The 24,202-nt window shown below is 44.5% G+C and overlaps 1 protein-coding gene across 2 annotated transcripts in view; it reads right to left on the minus strand.

The window, feature by feature from the left end:
• Nucleotides 1-1,857: 1,857 nt before the first annotated feature.
• Nucleotides 1,858-24,202, minus strand: part of UXT (ubiquitously expressed prefoldin like chaperone) — a 50,100-nt gene continuing 27,755 nt past the window's right edge. Inside the window, exons 2-6 of one of the 2 annotated variants that reach the window (XM_068248688.1) lie at nucleotides 16,630-16,711; nucleotides 12,207-12,274; nucleotides 10,778-10,885; nucleotides 4,119-4,182; nucleotides 1,858-2,101 (exon numbers count right to left, since the gene is read on the minus strand). In XM_068248688.1, coding sequence (XP_068104789.1) covers nucleotides 2,066-2,101; nucleotides 4,119-4,182; nucleotides 10,778-10,885; nucleotides 12,207-12,274; nucleotides 16,630-16,711 — 358 coding nt within the window. In that variant the 3' untranslated portion in view covers nucleotides 1,858-2,065. The remainder of the gene's footprint in view (nucleotides 2,102-4,118; nucleotides 4,183-10,777; nucleotides 10,886-12,206; nucleotides 12,275-16,629; nucleotides 16,712-24,202) is intronic. The other variant, XM_068248689.1, reaches the window with a different exon arrangement.

Genomic DNA, 24,202 nt, shown 5'->3' on the forward strand with positions numbered 1-24,202 from the left:
CGCTCCTCCCCTTCCCCCTCCATCCCCCGCCACTCTTCTGTGGTCCGTCCCGTTGTCCTGGGCGACTCCAAACCTGGACATACTGCACCGCGCATGCGCAATATGTCCATTCTGCTCCCCTATTACCATGCAGAGTGATGTCACAGGACAGAAGTGTGCTCACTCCTGCGTCCCGGTGTGAACTGATTGGTGCCGAAGTCACCCAGGACCAAACGGACCAAAGAAGAGTGGCGGGGGACGGAGGGGGAATGGGAGGAGCGGTGAGTATTTGATTATGCCCCCTACCCAGTACAGGTTTAGTTGTTACCAGATGCTTTCACAAATAGTGAGAGACAGCTTCTGATAAGGTTTTACTGCAGAAAAGTTCAAAGGGTCATTAGCTCTGCTGTTTTATAGCTTAAAATACAGAGTATAGTTTCTAAACTGCATTTGTGAAAGTTTGATGCAATGTTATAAATAAAGCTATTTAACTGAAAAATAATGTTCTAGTAATTATCTGTACTGCACAACCAATTCATGATCTCATCATTTTTTTTTCGCTTCAGTATCTCTTTAAGGAGGAGGAGTCATCAGGGGGAAAAATGTAAAATAAGTGGTACTTACCGGGGGCTTCCTCCAGCTCCAAGCTCCCAGGACGTCCCTTCGCCGCAGCTCTGTCCGCAGCCGTTCCACGCAGGTCCGTCCCGGTCCCCGGCGATAACGTCAGAGCGACCTCCAGGTCGCTCTGTACTGCACCTGCGCGAGCGGCGCTGTCAATCACCGGCATGTGGGCCGGAGCGGACTGCGCAGGCGCAGTACCTTCCGGACTGCGCAGGCGCAGTACTTTCCGCTCCGGCCCACATGGCGGTGATTGACAGCGCCGCTCGCGCAGGTGCAGTACAGAGCGACCTGGAGGTCGCTCTGACGTCATCGCCGGGGACCAGGACGGACCTGCGTGGAACGGCTGCGGACAGAGGTGCGGCGAAGGGACGTCCTGGGAGCTTGGAGCTGGAGGAAGCCCCCAGTAAGTACCACTTATTTTACACTTTTCCCCCTTTTGACTCCTTTAAAGAGATACTGAAGCGGAAAAAAAATGATGATATAACAAATTGGTTGTGCAGTACAAATAATTACTAAAACATTGGTAGCAAAGAAAATATTCTCATATTTTTATTTTCAGTTACATAGTTTTTTTAATAACATTGCGTCATTCTCTAATATTTGCAGTCTGTATAATACTCAGCATTCTAAGGGCTCTTTCACACCAGAGCCCACTTCTGGCGTTTTAACGATGACCAAGGTAAAAGGAAAGTCCATAGACTTTCCTTTTACCTTTCACACCCGACGCTGCGTTTCGATACGTTGCGGTACGACGCGTCCCGGCGCATTTTATCGTCGGGAATCGCCGTTTCCCCATCGGGGTAATTAACTACCACCGCCGCTACTCAGCGTCGCACCGGAGTTTCCTGACGACACGCCGCAACGCGTGCAGGAGCCGTTCTCCTGCACGCTTTTGGTGTGTTACGAGCCTAAATGATTTTACAGAGCAGTCTGTGCTGTGAACTTTTGAACCCTTCTATGCCCAGAAAAAGAAAATACAGTGACAGACACTTCAGATAACAGGCTTCAGAAGACAGAGCTCTCTGCCACTTTGAAAGTCATGGAGCTCAATGGCTCTTTTGCATAGATAACAACTGGAGTTTCTTAACTCTTCCTGTGCTGGAAACAATGTCTCTGCTCCTAATGTTTTATTTCTTAGCTGTACTACACATACAAATCATTATATCATATTTTTTTTAACTTCAGTGTCTCTTTGAGAGTGATCACTTCTGCAGGTTTAAAATAAAAAAAAATATATAAATATAAATACACAACGGAGCAGCTGTCACACCAGCTTTATTTTCTGCCGGGTTTATTCCCCAGTGACACAGATCTGCAGTGAGTCGGCAGACAGGCGTCAGGACATGTAAACAGACACACTCCATACAGAAGAGCCGCAGGTCTCGCAGCAGATTTCAGAGTCATCAACCCCACAAAGTGACCGGATGTCCGAATCCTCGCGTTCCCTCCTCAGAATCTCGCTCCATCACTCGCTCGGCAGATCCTGGAGCTCCCGCAGGCCCTGCAGAGATTCAAGAAACGGTTTAAAGGGATTTACATTCTGAAATGTACGGTGGACATCTTTAGTTGTGACAGGTGCAGCTCTGCGAAATGTTTGTTTCTGAGAATTCCAAAGCCAGTCAAAGTAATACCTGGTCTCCCAGAATGCTCTGGGAGAATTCTGTGTAGCTAAACAGCCTAGGCTAGGCATCACTGGGAGGGCGGGGCTAGATACCAATATATAGATACAGGAAGTGTTTCTGGTACTGAAACCAGGAAAATTACTGTAAGAGTGGGTATCCTGAATAATTTACTGCCTTCTACCATATGTCCCTACAGTGTAACTAACATTGCCTCAATGCTTCAGCACACATAACTGAGACATCAATTTTGTGTGGACACATGCATTCAATTCCAAGATAAGGCACAGTTTGTGTATATGCCTTTAAAAAAACTTAACTGTATGCATAAAGCTTTGTAAAAAAGGAAACAAGTTGATTTTTTTATTTAAAAAAAGGGGAATACGTGCTACACCAATTTATAGATCACTATCTCCACCACCACTTCCAGTTAGGTTCTTACTCCTGCACGCCAAATCACACACATACACCTGTCAATCTGAGGCCACGCCTCCTAGAGACTGACAGCGGTGATAGGTAAACTCCGTCAACATGGAGGCGTGGCCTCAGCCCGCACACTCACCCCCTGCATGCCCTTGTGAGACGTGGGCGTGGTTTAGAAAGACTGGGTATGAACAGGCATCTGCAGGTCACAGAGGGGGGAGATGGTGCAGCAGGTATCTTCTTTTATTTTGCAAAACAGCTTTTTCTTTCTTTTTTACAACAAAACATTTGTAAATCGCTTTTCTCCCTGAGGACCCAAAGTGCATAAGCTTGTCTCTGATCAGTACATAGTGATGTGTACAGGGGGACAAGTTACGTGATCATAAATGCCAGACTAAACAGGTGGCTTTTAAGTTTTGATTTTATTAAGTATTATTAACCATTTATGCCATCTCGACGTGATCCTCAGGAGGACTGGAAAAACAAACAAACTCACTGTGGCCATCTTGTGGCCAAATAGTAAAACTACATCTACATACATTTTTAGTACAATAAACACACATTATTACATTTAAAACTAACTGTTTATTTCCCACACCAAAAATTACCTAAATAAAATTTTAAATAAAAAAACAAAATTACAATTAAAAAAACAAAAACAAAAAACATAAACATAAATAGTTACCTAAGGGTCTGAACTTTGTAAATATGCATGTGAAGAGGGTATATTACAACTATTTTTTAAATTATAACCTTGTAAATAGTGATGGATGCAAAACTGAAAAAATGCACCTTTATTTCCAAATAAAATATTGGCGCCATACATTGTGATAGGGACAAAATTTAAATGGTGCAATAACCGAGATAAATGGGCAAATAAAATGCATAGGTTTTAATTACGGTAGCATGTATTATTTAAAAGCTATAATGGCTGAAAACTGAGAAATAACGAATTTTTTCCTTTTTTTTCCTTACTTTTCCTGTTAAAATGCATTTAGATAAAAATAATTCTTAGCAAAATGCACCACCCAAAGAAAGCTTAATTGGTGGCGGAAAAAATAAGATATAGATCAATTCATTGTGATAAGTAGCGATAAAGTTATTGGCGAATAAATGGGAGGTGAAAATTGCTCTGTTGCATAAGGTGAAAAATCCCCGTGGGCTGAAATGGTTAAGTTTGGCAAGGCATTCTAAAGGGTAGGGGCAGCATGACAGAAAGCTCTGGCTCCCAGGGTTTTTAGCTGGACTCTGAGGGTGGTTAAGTTAATAGATCCTTTTGATCTGAGGTTGTGGAGGGTGTGACGCAGTTGCAACAAATCCTTCAGGTATCCGCGGTCCTAGGTTGTGTAGGGATTTGAATGTTAGCATTTTACAAATATTTTTATACATACAGATTCAAGGCATAATGTGCTTGGGCTGGGGATTTCTAAGTCACATTTCTGGATTATTTTCTCAACAGGCTCTGATCTCTCTCACCTCTAAAACCAGCCTGATATGAGCCTTGATATTTGCAGCATCTTTGGTCAGATTTTCGCTGATCCTGAAAAAAAACAAAACTAAAATAATTAAAATGGTACACAGTAGCTGAAGAATTAGTTTGGTCAACACAAAAAAACATGTCTGCATAGATCAATGGGAGCTTGGAGGAAGCCAGGGGGATAAAAGCGTTCAAATGCTAAAAAGGAGCATAAGTTATTGTAGGTGCACACACCTCCTGAGACAATACAGCCAGTAAGGGTGCGTACACACATCCCATTTTGATTGCCCAATCACTGCCCAATTTTACCCACTCCATGTAGTAGGAGGGCTAACAGATTTTGAATACTATGAACAGACTGTGTAGGTGGGGCTCCCTATGCAAGACAGCGCAAAACTGCGCAGGGAAATTTAGGCGCACCATGCGCTGCCATAGATTGTAATTTGAATTACATCTATAGCAGCGCTCTGAGCGCCGTCAAAAGGTGGAGCCTAAATTACTACAAAAACAGTGTAATTAGTCCACCAGCAATAGCTGGAAGCCGAATTACGTCGCACCCCTTGGTTCGTGGCGGCCTGGAGGGGGAATGGTAATTAACGCAGCCAAGACATTAGCAGGAGCAAGGTGAGTCGTTTTTCAGTTTTACCCTGCACTTAAATCTTCTGGGCGCCTTAATTACATGGATGGCCCCCTAGGTAGAGTACATGTTGGAAGCATACTGGACATCATAGCTACACGTCACCCCGGCATCTTCGTAACTCGCCGCTTAAAGCTCCCAGCGGTCACATGACAGTGACAGTTTTCTATACACGGGTATATCTAGGACATAAAATGATGTCTAACTAAACAAATAGGGAAAGGCAACTTAACCACTTCACCCCTAAAGGTGGCCACTAACTGTCCAATTTCTAGCGAAAAACCGTTCGAGCGATCAGAAATTCTGATCGAATTGGTTGTAAATAACCTCCGTTGATGGACACAATCGATTATGAACGAGTGAAAAAAATGTCGTCCGAATGAATTTTCGTTGAACCAATATTTGGATTTTCTTGTTGGTTGTGATAGATAGGAAGCAAAGATTGGTTCGTTGATGGTGTAGTGAAGGATGTATTACAATATTTCACTTCCGATCAGAATTTCTGATCGCTCGAACGATTTTTCGCTAGAAATTGGATCATTAGTGACCACCTTAAGGGGTTTTTACCATACCCAGAGAAATTTTCACCTGTCAGCGCTCCTCCCTTTTATTCACCAATAAATGTATTACTACTTATCGAAACAAAATGATCTATACCTTTTTTTTTCCGCCGCAAATTAGGCTTTCTGTGGGTAATACATATTGCTAAGAATTATTTTATTTTAAATGCATTTTAACGGGACAAATAAAAAAAAATCCATTATTTCTCAGTTTTCGGCCATTATAGTTTTAAAACAAAACATTTTTCTGTGGATATAACCCACACATTTTATTTGCCCATTTGTCCCGGTTATTAAACCATTTAAAGGGGAACTGAAGAGAGAGTTATATAGAGGCTGTCATGTTTATTTCCTTTTAATCAATACCAGTTGCCTGGCAGCCCTGCTGGTCTATTTCTCTGCAGTAGTATCTGATTAAAACCAGAAACAAGCATGCAGCTAGTCTTGTCAGATCAGACTTATAAGTCTGAACCACTGAAACCCCTGATCTGCTGCATGCTTGTTCAGGGGCTATGGCTAATAGTATTAGAGGCAGAGGATCAGCAGGGCTGCCAGGCAACTGGTATTGTCTAAAAGGAAATAAACATGACAGCCTCCATATACCTCTCTCTTCAGTTCCCCTTTAAATGATGTCCCTATCACAATGTATGGTGATCGGGGTCATGTCCATTCACTCCCGGCATTGCGATTGCGTAGGGGAATGATCGCTCTCCTTCCCCAATCGCGGATCGCGGTGTCCCAATGGATAACAGCGTAGGGGAGGGGGGGGGGGGGGGGGAGTCACACGGGTCCACAGCGACGGCGGGAGCGACGCATTAAAATGTCCTGGAGCCGTTAACAGGATCCAACAGGACGTTTTAAAGCATCTGCTTGTCCGTAGTGGGATGTGGGTGTCAGGGCACCCTCTGGGAAAAAGGCACAGGAGACAAAAGTGGGAGCCCAATGGTGTGGTACGTCAAAACAATTGGAAATAATAGAAAGTAAGATGCTACTCACAAAGGTGGGCTGCATGGGGGCAACCGAACGCAGGAAGCAGGTGGAAACAATTAACCCGACTCCACTCGGGGTGGTCGCTGGGGACCTGGATGCGTTCGCTCTCCTTGGTGAAAGAAAGGAGACAGATGTCCTCTGTGGTGGGGGCCACGTGTGTTCTGTCTCCACCCCTCAAACGGGTGAGGTATGGGGGTATAAATTGCACAATAAGGGTGTAAGAGGCTCCCTCTGCCGAATCTATCATTTAGTTTGGCACTATTATTGGCCTGAGGAAGCGGGCCCAGACCCACGAAACGTGTTGCCTGTGCTACTAATAAAAACCTTTGTTAATACGAAGATTTTTCCGTCATTGAGGTAAGCTACCTCAAAATTTATTTTGTTAATTTAAACTGTTTTTAGATGCTTTTATACTACACCAGGGCGCCTCTTACACCCTTAATCTGCTTGTCGGATAGTGGTTAAAAGACACCTGACGTGAGAGGAATATGGAGGCTTTCATATTTATTTCCTTTTAAAGGGAACCAGAGACGAAGCACCCTCATGTATTTTACCATATATATCAGTGGGAACATTAGAGAAAACACCTACCTTGCTTTCTGTTTCATTCTGCACTGCACAGCTTGCTTCTAAACAGCCCTGATAAAATCCCCAACTGAGCATTCAGTCTGGCTTTGCTCAGGAATATTTATAGCTCAGTCTGTGTTCTCTCATGTCTTTTCAAGTCCAAGCCTGCCCCCTGCTGGTTCTGCTCAGGAATCATTTTAGCTGAGTCATTATAGCAAAGCCAGACTGAATGCGCAGTCAGGGATTTTATCAGGGATGATTAGAAGCAAGCTGTGCAGTGCAGAATGAAACAAAAAGCAGGGTAGGTGTTTTCTCTAATGTTCCCACTGATCTATATGGTAAAATACATGAGGGTGCTTTGTCCCTGGTTCACTTTAAGCAATACCAGTTGTATGGCAATCCTGCTGATCTTCTGCCTCTAATACTTTTAGCCATAGACCCTGAACAAGCATGCAGATTAGGCCTGAACGATTTTAGGAGAAAATTGAATTGAGCGATTTCTATCCGAAATTGCGATTTCGATTCACGATTTCCTTTAAATCAAGCTATGTTCCCCCTCTGTGCCTGTTTGTTCCCCCTCTGTCCCAGTCTCTCTTTGTGCCCCCTTTATGCCTCCTCTGGGTCTTTCTCTTGCCCCCTTTATGTCTGTGCCCGCTCTGTTTCTCTCTGTGCCTCCTCTCTCCCCCAAGCTGCATCAATTCTGGACATAGCTTCAAGCACGAGTCCCGCAATGCCCATCTGTCCAGTTCGCCTCCTGCAGGCTCTAATGCACAAAATACTTCTTGTATGTCATGTGACATACAGGAACCCGGAGTTTTGCCAAGCTCAAGAGCCAGCAGACGGCAATAGAGGACGGACAGCGTTGGACTCGTTTGGAAGGTATGTCCAACGCTGCGGACCGCATGCCCCGGGACTTTGGGGAAGTTCGAAGCCACTTCTTCAAACTTCCCCCATGTGGAAATGACGTGATCACGATAATCGCCACTTTGACGATTCCGAAATTGTGATCTTGATGATCCCGATTTCGGTTTAAATTCGATTTATCTTTCAGGCCTAATGCAGATAATGAAATGTTTCTGACGTTATTGTCAAATCTGACAAGATTAGCTGCATGCTTGTTTCAGGTGTGATTCAGACACTACTGCAGCCAAACAGATCAGCGGGACTGTCGGGCAACTGGTATTGTTCAAAAGAAAATAAATATGGCAGCCTTCATACACTTCTCGCTTCAGGTTACCTTTAAAGAGAGACTTAAGTCTGATAATAAAAACATGAGTTTAACTTACCTGGAGCTTCGTGAAGCACCCTGGTATCATCCGGTTCCCATGCCGTCCTTCTGAGTCCGGCCAGCCAGCAGCGGCGACTCCGTGCAAAGCTGGCCAGTCAACGCCACTTAGCAGCTAATGCACATGCGCGGCCGTGAGCCACGCGCATACTGATCGCACTCCCATGGCCAGGAGTGTTCTGCACATGCGCAGTAGCGATTTTCATATATATACTGCTCATGCTAGAACGCTCCCGGCGGCGGGGGCGCAGTGAGGAGGTGCGTGGCTGGCCACCATTGCAGGGGTCTGGTTGGAGGGTCTCAGAATGACGTCGTGGGCACATAACAACTCCAGGGGGCTGCAAGAAGCCACAGGTAAGTTAAACACTTTTTTTTATTACACTTAAAGAGAAACCGTGACCAAGAATTGAATTTCATCCTAATCAGTAGCTGATACCCCCTTTTACATGAGAAATCTTTTCCTTTTCACAAACGGATCATCAGGGGCCTCTGTATGGCTGATATTGTGGTGAAACCTCTCCCACAAGAAACTCTAAAGGACCATGGTCCTGGTAATTTCCTGTCTGTGAACCTCGTTGTATTGTGGGAAATAGCTGTTTACAGCGGTTTCCAACTGCCAAAAAAGCAGCAGCTACATCACCTGCCAGCAGTAAAAATGTCACCGTGTGATAAATGTCAGAATGTAAATCAGGGATTTAAAAGTTTTTATAATGGGCAAACACTAACTAAATCATGTATACATAATTATTGTAAAAATGAAGCACTTTTATATTACATTATTTTCACTGTTCCTCTTTAAGATTCCCTTTAAGTGAAAAGTAAAGTTATGCAGGCCCCTAAGAGGCCCTGTCTCAGTGTAACGATTGCGGAATTATTTCTGTGGTCAGCGCACAGGATGCGCGCTGACACTGCGGAAATCCGCCACAAGCGTATAATCTGAGGGAACCCAGCAAAAGGTGCTATGCACCTGTAGAGGGGAATTCCTGCCGGCAGATGGAGCTGTGGAGTGCAGAGAAACAGATCCTCTGCACAGCCACAGATGCCAGTTAGGAATTGTACGAGGGGAAGCAATGCAGGGCAAGATAGCCCTTAAAGAGAGAGATCACAGAGACAGGGTGTATGTGTGTCCACCAATCTAGTCGCCATCCAGTGACGATGAACACACAACCGTGAAGACCAGGTGGAAAAGCAATCGCAAGAGATGGCGATTGCTAACAGCGACACAAGACTGAATAAGCACAGAGAAGGAATGTATGTATGTCCACCAACCTCGTTGTCAACCAGCGACGGTGAACACACAACAGTGGAAACCAAGTGAGAACGCAATCGCAAGAGATGCGATTGCCAATGAGAATGAGCACAGAGACAGAATGTATGTGTGTGCACCAATCTAGTCGCCAACCCGCGACGGTGAACACACAACAGCAGAAACAAAGTAGGAACGCAATCGCGAGAGAGGCGATCACCAGAAGGGACACAAGACTGAGCAAGACAGAGCACGAGAGTAGCAAAGGCGCAGCAAACAACAATGAGGAGATAAGGAAAATAACAAACGCTAGCTAAACGCGAACACCGCACTCATTCGCAACAGCGAACGCGTTTACGGTGCGGTCCCCGCACGATAAGCGCAATAGAGACAAGCACGCCACCCTAACTACCCAACGCCACACAAACACGAAACAGAGAACGCGAACGTTTGCTTAACGGTTACCCCACCGATCCTACAGCAAGCGTTCGTATCAGACAAGACAGAGAGAAGGAGCAGCCAGCAGCAACCGCAGCTCTGGCCTACACTCCCAGACAGAGTTCAAAAGGAACCACCGCTGCTACCGCTAGAGCGAGTGGGATCCAGACAGACAAACAAACAGAAACAGGTCAGATAAGATCCACCGCTCTTCCGCCAGAGCAAGTGCGATCCAAGTACAGAAACAGTGCTTAGTAGGATCCACTGCTCTTTCCGCCAGAGCAGGTGCGATCCAAGTACCGAAACAGGCTAGCAGGATCCACTGCTCTTTCCGCCAGAGCAAGTGTGATCCAAGTACAGAAACAGAGCTTAGCGGGATCCACTGCTCTTTCCGCCAGAGCAAGTGTGATCCAAGTACAGCAACAGAGCTTAGTAGAATCCACTGCTCTTTCCGCCAGAGCAAGTGTGATCCAGATTCTGGAACAAACGATTCACCATCGCCAACCGCTGGCGACAGTGCAATCGCAAGGACAAACAGAAGACAGAACAGGCAATACAAATAATACAACCTGACTGTACTAGAGGGATGCCTAATGCAGTCCCCAGGAATACTCCAAGATAATCTTTAGCAAACAATAGCAAGGCTGACACTCCAGGAGTGTTTCAACAGTAACAAACCATGATGACCAGCAAAGGATTGTGGGATCACATGGTATTTATGCTGCAAGCCTCCAAGGGAGGAGACCAGGAAATTTGCATAATCAGTACATGCAAATTCCTCAGCAGCAGAGCAGGTCTGAAGCTTGCAAAGCAAAGACAGGTCTATTATCCAGAGACCTGCATCCCACAGGCTTGAGGAATGGTCAAACAGCTGTCTGCCTGTGCAGCCAGCTGAGCGGATGATTACACTCAGGCAGTGCTATAGACATTCTTACTGGGTCAGCATCTTGTTCTTCTTTTCAATGAATCGCAGAGCTTCATCCAATGTCAGCTCGGCATAAAATCCAAATCCCAACGCCAGGAATATTTTGGATGAGTCGGGTCTGAAGAGAAATAGAAAGAAAAAATAATGTAAAAAGTCACCTTGTTACCGACCCCGGGCCTAAGCACAGATTTCTAGAAATGCACACACAATTTTCAGGGACAGAATTAGCAGTGTTAAGTCATCTTATAAGGCTGATGGAAAGTGAGGGAAAAGAGTTGTCTGAAGATGAATCTCCATAACTGATAGAAGTGTGGGAATATTTTTATGGAATACATCATGAAAAAAAAATTACGATATAATGAATTGGTTGTGTAGTGCGGATAATTACTAGAACATTAGTAGCAAAGAAAATATTCTCACATTTTTATTTTCAGTTATATAGTTTTTTTTAATAACATTGCATCATTCTCTAATATTTGCAGTTTACACACTACTCAGCATTCTAAATGATTTTACAGAGCAGGCCAGTGAACTTTTGAACTGTTCTCTGAAGAGAGAAAGAAAATATTGTGACTGACAGTTGACATAACAAACTTTAGAAGACAGAGCTCTCTGCCACTTTCAAGTCGTGGTAGCTCAATGTATCTTTTGCATAGATAACAACTGGAGTTTCTTAACTCTTCCTGTGCTGGAAACAATATTAGACTTATGTCTCTGCTGCCAATGTTTTATTTCTTAGCTGAACTACACATACGAATCATTATATCATTTTTTTTCCGCTTCAGTGTCTCTTTAAGCAGGATGCCTGTAGTATCCGGTGCCCTGTTATGGTTCTTTTTGCTGTAATGGTGAGTGGAGAACACAGCCAGGTGAGGACATGAGAGGGCAGGAGCAGCCAGGGGAGGACATGAGAATAAGAGCAAGGAGAGGTGGAGGCACAGTCAGGAGGGGAGGTAAGTGCAGAGGGAGGAGCCAGTAGAGGAGGAGGAGCAGTCAGGAGAGGAGGTAAGTGCAGATGGAGGAGCCAGAAGAGGTGGAGGTACAGTCTGGAGAGGGGTGAGTGGATGTAGTGCAGTCCGGAAAGGAGGAGAGAAGAGAGGGAGCTGCCAGGAGAAGAGGAGGAGCAGTCAGGACAGGAGATAAGGAATGGGAGGAGCCAGGGGAGGAGCAGTCAGGAGAGGAGGTAAGTGCAGATGGAGGAGTCAGGAGAGAAGGTAGAACATCCAGAACAGGTATGAGAGTTTATTGTTTTATAAAGTATAAATAATCCCTGAATTAAATAAAGCAACAGCTCAGTAAGAATTTGTATCCTTACACAGATGCAGGGGCGGGATTAGACGTTTGTAGACTGCTGAGAACAGTGAATAGCGAACTCTTAGATATGACACCTTCTTTACACCCCAAGCAGGTCTCATGCATGCCATGATGTAAATACTTACACTTCAGCATTCACATAGAAGTTGCAGCCCAGGTCAACCTGTGTATTCAGAGGCCCAGAGTCCAATTCCTGTACAGACAGCAGGGATTACAGACATATATTGCATCAGAGATAGTCACAGACAAGACACAGAACAGAGCTGCAGCCACTAGGACGCATTCTATAGCCAGAAGTAGTGTTAGGGAGTCTTGCCCAAAGTCTCCTACTGAATACATGCTGGCTTACTGAAGAGGAAGAGCCGAGGTTTGAACACAGGTCTCCTGTGTCAGAGGCAGCCTCCATCCCCAAAACTTCCAGTCCCATGGAGGTAACAGTTTTACCCAAAACTGCGACCATCCAGCATCCGGCAAGACCTGGAAAGCCGACTGGGGACGTTTTATTCCCCATAAGCCTATATGGTGGTTGCAGGGATCTGCCGCCCAACCTTGTGAGTATCAGCAAATATACTTACAATTATCCCTAAACGTAACGATACTGCACCTAGGTGTCCCAGGAGTATGAGCCTACTATAGGAAACACCAAAACCTTTCCATAATCCACCCTTAAAGGGTACCTGAACTGAAAATGACATAATGGTGCTTCTATAATTAATTTGAATCATTTACATGTTTCTGTAGGCTACAGGGTCAGCGGCCAGTCGACCGGCAGCCCCCACATCCATGGACGAGCGCATTGGCATTGAGCATATCCCTCCAGGCAGATTTCAGCTGGAAAAGCTAATTTGGAATACACTTTTGCAGAGGACCTAGACTAATGTTAATCAGGTCCTCCGTGATAAGTTTGCAATCATATTTACTTACTTTTGAGAAAGTGTACGTAAACATAATTCCACACTTAGATTCTTTTCTTCAATAAGCAGACAAATGCTTCAATTCATCAAGCATTACCGCATTTGGTAATGCTGAAAACAACTGACTTTACGGAGCACTTAAGAAAATGTTGATTCATCAAAGCTGTTACCGCATGAAAAGCTGAAATGACAGAGCAATGAGATAAATTACCGACTTGTGCTCAACACATGTCAGCAAATGTCAGTAAATGTCAATTCATCAAGGTTACAGCATTCGCTAGCACATTTGGCGATTATCTCCACTAGCTTGGAATGCCTTCCTGTGGATGTCCTCATGACTCACAGGAGGAGGCAGCCAATAGAAACAGCCCCTGTTCTCCTGCAAGTGCCGGATAGGTTGCACAGGCTTCTCCAGTGGAACAAGCTTTCAGACCACCCAGGCAGTGAGCAGAGAGAAGGGGACAAAGTATATTTTTCAGATACCCTTCAGTGGTCTAACCCTTTCAGACCCTGTTTGAAAAAGCAAAGTTGCTAGTGGTGAAATCACCAAGCATGGCATTTGTAATGTCTCCAGGAAGTTCATCTAAGCTGTGGCAATTAAATAAAATGTTAAGAAAGACTGATGGACAGATTTAGAGCAGCAGAGGCAGTATAGAAAACAGTGAATGTAACAAATGTTTACATCTAAAGGGATGTCGGGATGCCTTCTATTGTAAATGACACACACACACAGATTTGGAGAAGACAAAGGTCCACAGATGCTATCAGTGATTATACTAAATATGAAATAGAGATATATCAAGAATCTATAAAAATATAAATTTTATTGAAATTCCATCTAAGAATCATATAATGATTAAAAAACTCTATGAGATGGCCATCTCCTCACATAGACCCCATGCACACCTCTGACATACATCACTGGCCAGGTAATGATATGAGCTCGTGTGGATGTGAAAGAGCTATTCAACACTAGATCGTTATTTGAGGGGCGATCCAGAATAAACACTGCAAGAAAGAGCACTTCACGGTCCAAAGCAGAGACAGGAGCAAGCTGGCAGCATATAAAAAAGCAAAAAGCGTAGCTTCAAGCCATGCATCACAATGTGTCAATCATGATCACCATATGGGTACCATCCGTATCTCACCCTCCTGTGATCCATGTGTGTCCAGGGATGCAGGCAGACTGTCTGTCAAGATGGTTGACCCGCTGATTGCCAGGCTGGTGTGCGTGGAGCTGTCAGTGTCGTACCTGTAGGTATCCACTGACGTGATGGTATGTCCAAAGAATGCACAAACACGTGCTAAGGTGCCAGTCCTGGTGTGCTGGAAGCGCTCAAAGCGCTGGTCAAGTGTTGCGTGGTGTCCCCCAAAGTTGTGCAGTAGAGCAGGGTGAGCAGGGGGTCCGCGGGAGGAGACGGCGTCTCATACAGGCAAGGCCCTTACATGTTTCGCCGTTCTCACGGCGTCATCAGAAGGCGTGCCTGTGTATCTACGATGCGGAAATAAATCCGCTTGCAGAGCCAATAGGAGCTAGGCGGAAGTGCCCGTCCGGACCGGAAGTGATGCGTGCGGGCCACCCGAGCGAGCAGATGGACAGCAAGCTCTCGCCCTCGCATCACATGGGTCCGTATTGTTGCACCTCCGAGCTACAGTGGCTCTGATCAGCCAAACTAGTGACATTCATCCCATTCGCACATTACTCAGGTGAGACAGAGGGGTAATCCCTCAACTGCGCTCCCTGAAATTCATGTATACATGTAGTTATATATAAAAAAGAAAAAAGAAGAGATATTGAAGACAAATTGGGATAAAGGGACATCTATAAATATAGCTCAAAAGCGTCTATATAAGATAAGGTGCCAGCGAGCAGTGCACAGCATAAGCGAAGCGGAACTGCGCACTCATCAACCGGTAAGAAAAAAGTCCCTACAGGTTGAAACACTGTGTCCGAGGGGAGGCGACCATGAGCTCAACAACCGACAGACAGAAGGGGGAGCAAAAAGGGGGGGGGGGGGGGGGAGATGGGGAGAGAAAAGGAGGAGGGGAAGAAAGGGGGGGGGGGGGGGAGGGGGAGACGGGGGAACAGGATTCACAGCAGGTGTAATGAAATTGTCATACTCCCTCAATTTTCTTTAGAGGGGCAAGAATGAGGCATAACTGAAGGCCTCATTCAAACCTGGAGGCTGACATGCCTGCAACTCAAAGATCCACCTTGTTTCTCTTTGCAGAAGAAGGCGGTCAAAGTTGCCTCCACGTATAGTACCGTGGATTCTATCTAGTCCTACAAAACGTAATTTCTTGCCTGTACACGTGGGACACTGTCTCACGTGTCGGGAAATGGGGGTTAAGGATTCATCATTTCCGACATTTTGCATGTGCTCGGAAATGCGTCTCCATAAAGGTCTCTTAGTCTTACCTATATAGAAGGAGCCGCATGGGCAAAGCAGCAAATAGACCACTAACTCGGTTTGGCAGTTAACATAATGTTTTAGAGTGTGAGATTTACCATTAGGTAGGGTGACTGTCTTTCCCACCCTGATAAATTGACAATACGAACAGCCGCCGCAGGTATAGGATCCTAGAACGATGCAATGACGTCTGGGGTTGACCCCTCCAAAGTGACTTTGCACTAAAGTGTCTCGGAGGGATGTCGCCCTTTTAAAAGTAACAATAGGGCGTTCTGGGAACACGTGACCTATCGCTGGGTCATTCTGCAACAAATACCAATATTTCTGTAGGATATATCTCAAACTGGAATGTTGGGCACAATACTTGGTCACAAAACGCAAATCTGATCCTTGTTGTTTAATTTTATGGTTGGGGCGTTGAACGAGGAGACTTGAGCGATCCCTTTTCTTGACCCTGTTGAATGCTCGTCGCAGCGTTACATCAGAATAGCCTCGACTTTTAAAGGGAAGGTTCAGGGACTAGCTAAAAAAAATAAAAATCCATTTCCACTTACCTGGGGCTTCCTCCAGCCCGTGGCAGGCAGGAGGTGCCCTCGGCGCCGCTCCGCAGGCTCCCGGTGGCCGACCCGACCTGGCCAGGCCGGCGGCCAGGTCGGGCCTCTTCTGCGCTCCATGGTGCGTTCCAGACTACTGAGCCTGCGCAGTACAGCCTGGAGGACGTCCGATGACGTCAGCGCGCCGGCGTGGAACGCACCATGGAGCGCAGAAGAGGCCCGACCTGGCCAGGTCGGGTCGGCCACCGGGAGCCTGCGGAGCGGCGCCGAGGGCACCTCCTGCCTGTCACGGGCTGGAGGAAGCCCGAGGTAAGTGGAAATGGATTTTTATTTTTTTTAGCTAGTCCCTGAACCTTCCCTTTAAATCTTGCTCGTAATGCCTTGGCCTGAGAGTAAAATGCTTCATCAGAAGAACAATTCCGTCTCACTCTCATATATTGGCCAGTAGGAATCCCTCTGATAGTGTGGGATGGATGGAAACTAGAAGCATGTAACAGGGCATTAGTCGCGGTTTCCTTTCTGTAAAGGTCAGTAGAAAGATGGCCATCCATATCAATAGATATGCATATATCTAGAAAAGAGATCGCTCTCTGGTCGCATGTCATAGTGAACGTAAGATTGCGGGTGTTATCATTAATGCTGGCAACAAAGGCTTCTAAGGCTTCTTACCTGTAACCTCTCAATGACATTCTTCAGCTGCAAGTATTGGCTAATCTTCTCATATACGCTATCACGATTTTCCAAGACTTTCCTGCGGGAAACAACAATTTGACCTCAGGCAGTAACTCCACTTATGCGAAAAAAAAGTCTATATATCAATGTAAATAAGCCCTATGAGAAATATGTTTTGTGATTGCTACCACCCCCATGTTGTTGTAATATGTGCAGAATGCAGTTCAGCATTGGCATCCTCCTGGAATAATCAAGGTATTCCCTGAACAAGCTGTCACTTTGCCACAGTCTGTCCTAAAGGAGTTTGGGCCCAGACTGTGGTGTTTTTTTCAGGGTTGTGGAGTCGGAGTCGTGGAGTCGGGCAATTTTGGGTGCCTGGAGTCGGAGTCGGGAAAAAATGCACCGACTCCGACTCCTAATGAATTTGTAACTGTAATTAAAATAGAATATATGATAAAATGTTCTATTTCTCAGATAATAGTCTTTAAAAATAATGTATATATACACAGTAATAGCTGTGCTTAGTCCACAAAAATGAAATAAACCAAAATTAGTTACTTGTGCTGCTTCAATAAAGCAGTCCTCGTATTTTTAAGGTCAGATATACATATCTGATTGTGACTGTATATATGATGTGTACACAGGAATCTCTTATATATACTAAATAACATCTATGCTGTAAGAATAAAGCCTGATGTGTAGCTGTGTCACTAATAGAGATGGTCAATGAGATGGAAATAATTCTGCACTGATGCTGATTTATGCAAATGTATGCACTCCCTTTGCTCATGAAATCAAATAATTTGATATGTTGTTAAAATTTGGTTTGGTGACTACAAATTAAAGGGTAACTGAGACGGATGAAAAGTAAAGTGTTATACATACCTGGGGCTTCCTCCAGCCCCCTTCAGGCTAATCAGTCCCTCGCTGTCCTCCACCACCCGGATCTTCTGCTATGAGTCCTGGTAATTCAGCCAGTCAGCGCTGTCCGGCCTCATGTCGCTTCCACAGCCAGGAACATTCTGCACCTGCGCAATAGTGCTGCACAGGTGTAGTATGCTCCTGGCGGCGGAGTGTGTGCATGCGCACTACGCCCGACTGGCTCAAGTACCTGGACTCATAGCAGAAGATCCAGGTGGTGGAGGAGGACAACGAGGGACTGATTATCCTGAAGGCGGCTGGAGGAAGCCCCAGGTATGTATAAAACTTTAATTTCATCTGTCTCAGGTTTACTTTGTTACACAGTAGTACTATACTCTACATATGCACTCCCCACAGAGCTGCAGGGAATCCACTGAGAATGCTGTGCACATTGAACACAGAGGTGTTGTCTGTTTACAATCTCCTCATTCCCCTGCAGAGTACCTGCACATCATTCTTACATGTACCCACACTTACATTGCCTAGGGCCTGATAGATGTTCTTTGTTCCGGTTTGTACCTTTTACAAGTACTCTTACCAAGGACTAGTTTTAGTCTAAAGGGAATAAATATAGTAGTCTACATATCCTTCTCACTTCAGTTGACTTGTAAAATTCCTAAGCGTTGGCAGTTAAGAGACGAATTTCATGTTACATACTTTTAATCAACAAAATTGTAATATGCAAATTAGGGGAGTCGGAGTCGAGGAGTCGGAGGAATCCTAAACTGAGGAGTCGGAGTCGGTGGATTTTTGGACCGACTCCACAGCCCTGGTTTTTTTTATATCATGGTCTGTATATGGCTTCTTGTTTTCTTGGTAAAGTTTAGATATACAACTGTGGATGCAGTGAAGAACTGTGTTCACAGACAGTAATTTCAGAAATAGTTCTTAGCCCCCTGATTTCTTCTATAGGATTATGTCTGTTTTAATGCAGTGACACCTGAAGGCTTAAAGTGGACCCAAATTAAAAATACAAGATTTCAGAAATAAAATCTATTTTCTAAATTATAATAATAAATAGCAGCCTTTTTTCAGCTGCATGATGACAAATATAAAATATTTTACATTCATTGGAGGAACCCCGCCCTTCCTTTCAAATTGCCGGGATTTTTCCGGCAAAATGGTGGAGTAGATGGTGTCAGGCAATGGAGGAATTGCTAATGGCTGCCCCCAGTATAACCCTAGCTATGAAAAGAGAAGGGTGAAAAGCATGCACTGAAATGCTCATAGGCCTGAATGAGTGTTTATTTATATTTGTGTGTCAGAGTGGTGCAACTAAATATTTTTAATTAAAAAAATGTTTGGTTTGGGTTCGCTTTAAAGACCAGAGCCATCCAATATTGGCTTTTGGCCTTGTCCCTTGCGTACATACACACCTCCAGATTCTCAGAATCTTTTAATGATAATAGACTGTAGATGAAAAAAAAATCCCCAAATTCTGTTAAATTTTACGTTGACGTACATTATTCTTAAATTGTTCCACTATTTGCTTCCTACCTTTAATTCTGAGACTCACTGGAGTGCTTTAAAGCGGTATTGTCACCATAAAAATCAACTTTCAGCAGGAACTGGTCTGAGTGTATTAAGTGATAAAGATGCTAATCCTGCATTCACAGCTTGCAAAACTCTTTCTGCTGTTATGGTTTGGAGTTATCATATACTTTAGGAGCGCTGGCCCTAGTGCCAAACAGTGCCAAAAAGTTGAATGCTGGGAGTTCTTTTTATCTATAATATATTCCTCCTCTTCCATTTTTTTCCCTTCCTAGCTTTCTTATCTGAAACACCCTCTGATCACTTGTGTTTACAAGCAAGGCTGAGGTGACTCAGCGATTGGAGGATAAGACAGTGTAGTTCCTAGTATACACCTCAGTGGGAGTGTCTGAAGACTCTGGGAGGAGGGCAGCTAATGAATATACAATGAGCAAGAGAAGGGGGGGGGGGGGGAAAGAGTCAGGGAGGATATGATGTCAGCATTAGCTTGGCAAGATGGCCACTGCCTACAATAGGATTTTCTGCTTTTCCTTTATAAAACTAACAGGAATCATTACGTTGATAGCACAATACATCTGTTATGTAAGTAGAGGTAGTATTTATCGACTTATATATGTGTTTTTTTGTAGTGATACTTTTGTAGTGACACTTTTGTAGTATCACTGGCATCAAATTAGAAATGAGCATATATATATATATATATATATATATATATATATATATATATATATATATATATATATATACACACAGTATATATATTTTTTTTTTAAAAATAATGTAATTCCTCAGTTTCAACATTTGAAATTTCACTGCTAAACTATTTTTCAGTGAAATGAAATCTAGTATTTAAAGTACCCCTGAACCAGGGTACAATCAATTAAACGTTTACATGAAGCCGTGATGGGCTACATTACTGCTTAGGAAGTATCCTGGCCATGCTTGTTGTTGTTGGTCTCTCTCCCCCCCCCCCCCCCCGGTTCCCCATAGCTCCTGCACCTCGTGGAAGTTCCTCAGAGAGGAGGAGAGCTATTCTGAAGTTGCTTTCTCTGTGCTCACGCAGTTTGAAACTTGCGCCTAGCAGTTCCGATTCAAGCGCCATGCTAGATGGAGCTTCCTGGTTTTCATACTGGACTGGAGGACTCCATTGAATATGAAGACAACCAGGGACCGGGGAGGGGGGGGGGGGGAACCTGACGAGAATGAGCAGCACCAAGATACTTCTTGAATGGTAATCTAGCCCCCCATGGGCATTCAGCATTTTTTTTTTTACGCAAGTTCAGGTTTACGTTAAATGAGGTTATATCATTTTAATTCAGGTAGCTTTGATGGATACCATGGCAACAGTATATAGTTTGGTTTCTAACGCAGAACTTTTCACTGTTTGCCTTCTGCACACAGCGGTAAGTGGCTTTAATGACATCCCTTGTCAACCCTACAGCTCTGGGTTTACTGAAATGACACAAAGGTAAATAGCAGGGAGTTACTGTACAGGGTGTATCTACTACTGGTGCTATACCAGATATTGCATGGTGGTTGCATGAGGGATGATCTGCTACCAGTTGGTCAGATGCTGTACATGAACTGATCTATTAATGCTTCAAAGGTAGAGAGCAGACAGCCATTGGACAAGGGCTACCAGGTGGACAGTAAAAACTACAGTATACAGTCCCTGTATGTGGACTGGTTTGTTTCTGATTCATTGCTAAGTAAAGCACACTTGCTGTATATGTGGGCTGATCTGCTGCCAGCTGGATAGTAGAGATTGGACAGTCAATACATGTGGTGTGAATATAAATTGAACAGCCACTTTAAATGGACTGATCTACTCCTGCCTAGGACACCTTGCCCATTAACTACCATTTCTACCACTCCACACACAGCTTCCCTTTACCTACTGTCCTATACCATACATGTTTAGACTGTAAGGCCTTTTGGCCAGGGCACTCCTCCCCTTTTGTCTCACTTCCCCTTTTGTCTCACAATGCTGTGTATTAGGTGTGTATACCTCCCACCCCTATGTAAAATATGTAGTTAATTTGTTCACTGCATCAGCTGTTATCCGCTCTTGTATTGTATTAACTGTTGTATACTTTGTATTGCTATAACCTGTATGCTATTGTACAGCACCATGGAAGATGCTGGCGCTGGCTCTACCACCAGTTGGATGACAGATATTGGATAGTCACTATAGGTGGACTTGCTCTACTACCAGTTGGATGGTATATATTGGATAGTCGTTGTAGGTGGACTGCTCTACCACTGGTTGGATGACAGACATTGGATAGTCGCTATAAGTGAACTGCTCTGCTACCAGTTGGATGGTAGATATTGAATAGTTGTTGTAGGTGATGGCAGATATTGGGTAGTCGCTATATGTGGACTGCTCTACAACTGGCTGGATGGTAGATATAGTCGCTATAGGTGGACTGATCTACTACCGGCTACATGGCAGATATTGGATAGTTGCTGTAGGCAGATTGCTCTACTACTGGTTGGATGGTAACTATTGGATAGTCGCTATAGGCAGATTGCTCTACTACTGGTTGGATGGTAACTATTGGATAGTCGCTATAGGTGGATTGATCCACTACCGGTTGTATGGCAGATATTGGATAGTCGCTATAGGCAGATTGCTCTACTACTGGTTGGATGGCAGATATTGGATAGTTGCTATAGGCAGATTGCTCTACTACTGGTTGGATGGTAGATATTGGATAGTCGCTATAGGCAGATTGCTCTACTACTGGTTGGATGGCAGATATTGGATAGTTGCTATAGGCAGATTGCTCTACTTACCGGTTGGATGGCAGATATTGGATAGTCGCTATAGGCAGATTGCTCTACTACCAGTTGGATGGCAGATATTGGATAGTCGCTATAGGCAGAATGCTCTACTACTGGTTGGATGGCAGATATTGGATAGTCGCTATAGGCAGATTGTTCTACTACTGGTTGGATGGCAGATATTGGATAGTCGCTATAGGCAGATTGCTCTACTACTGGTTGGATGGTAGATATTGGATAGTTGCTATAGGCAGATTGCTCCACTACTGGTTGGATGGCAGATATTGGATAGTCGCTATAGGTGGATTGCTCTACTACTGGTTGGATGGCAGATATTGGATAGTTGCTATAGGCAGATTGCTCTACTACTGGTTGGATGGCAGATATTGGATAGTCGCTATAGGCAGAATGCTCTACTACTGGTTGGATGGCAGATATTGGATAGTCACTATAGGCAGATTGCTCTACTACTGGTTGGATGGTAGATATTGGATAGTTGCTATAGGCAGAATGCTCTACTACTGGTTGGATAGTAGATATTGGATAGTCGCTATAGGCAGATTGCTCTACTACTGGTTGGATGGCAGATATTGGATAGTCGCTATAGGCAGAATGCTCTACTACTGGTTGGATGGCAGATATTGGATAGTCGCTATAGGCAGATTGCTCCACTACTGGTTGGATGGCAGATATTGGATTGTTGCTATAGGCAGATTGCTCTACTACTGGTTGGATGGCAGATATTGGATAGTCGCTATAGGCAGAATGCTCTACTACTGGTTGGATGGCAGATATTGGATAGTCGCTATAGGCAGATTGTTCTACTACTGGTTGGATGGCAGATATTGGATAGTCACTATAGGCAGATTGCTCTACTACTGGTTGGATGGCAGATATTGGATAGGCGCTATAGGCAGATTGCTCTACTTACTGGTTGGATGGCAGATATTGGATAGTCGCTATAGGCAGATTGCTCTACTACTGGTTGGATGGTAGATATTGGATAGTCGCTATAGGCAGATTGCTCTACTACTGGTTGGATGGCAGATATTGGATAGTTGCTATAGGCAGAATGCTCTACTACTGGTTGGATGGCAGATATTGGATAGTCGCTATAGGCAGATTGCTCTACTACTGGTTGGATGGCAGATATTGGATAGGCGCTATAGGCAGATTGCTCTACTTACTGGTTGGAGGGCAGATATTGGATAGTCGCTATAGGCAGATTGCTCTACTTACTGGTTGGATGGCAGATATTGGATAGTCGCTATAGGCAGATTGCTCTACTACTGGTTGGATGGCAGATATTGGATAGGCGCTATAGGCAGATTGCTCTACTTACTGGTTGGATGGCAGATATTGGATAGTCGCTATAGGCAGATTGCTCTACTACTGGTTGGATGGTAGATATTGGATAGTCGCTATAGGCAGATTGCTCTACTACTGGTTGGATGGCAGATATTGGATAGTTGCTATAGGCAGATTGCTCTACTACTGGTTGGATGGCAGATATTGGATAGTCGCTATAGGCAGAATGCTCTACTACTGGTTGGATGGCAGATATTGGATAGTCACTATAGGCAGATTGCTCTACTACTGGTTGGATGGTAGATATTGGATAGTCGCTATAGGCAGAATGCTCTACTACTGGTTGGATAGTAGATATTGGATAGTCGCTATAGGCAGATTGCTCTACTACTGGTTGGATGGCAGATATTGGATAGTCGCTATAGGCAGAATGCTCTACTACTGGTTGGATGGCAGATATTGGATAGTCACTATAGGCAGATTGCTCTACTACTGGTTGGATGGCAGATATTGGATAGGCGCTATAGGCAGATTGCTCTACTTACTGGTTGGATGGCAGATATTGGATAGTCGCTATAGGCAGATTGCTCTACTACTGGTTGGATGGTAGATATTGGATAGTCGCTATAGGCAGATTGCTCTACTACTGGTTGGATGGCAGATATTGGATAGTTGCTATAGGCAGAATGCTCTACTACTGGTTGGATGGCAGATATTGGATAGTCGCTATAGGCAGATTGCTCTACTACTGGTTGGATGGCAGATATTGGATAGGCGCTATAGGCAGATTGCTCTACTTACTGGTTGGAGGGCAGATATTGGATAGTCGCTATAGGCAGATTGCTCTACTTACTGGTTGGATGGCAGATATTGGATAGTCGCTATAGGCAGATTGCTCTACTACTGGTTGGATGGCAGATATTGGATAGGCGCTATAGGCAGATTGCTCTACTTACTGGTTGGATGGCAGATATTGGATAGTCGCTATAGGCAGATTGCTCTACTACTGGTTGGATGGTAGATATTGGATAGTCGCTATAGGCAGATTGCTCTACTACTGGTT

This window comes from Hyperolius riggenbachi, chromosome 8, assembly GCF_040937935.1.
Source record: "Hyperolius riggenbachi isolate aHypRig1 chromosome 8, aHypRig1.pri, whole genome shotgun sequence".
NCBI classification, from domain to species: domain Eukaryota; kingdom Metazoa; phylum Chordata; class Amphibia; order Anura; family Hyperoliidae; genus Hyperolius; species Hyperolius riggenbachi.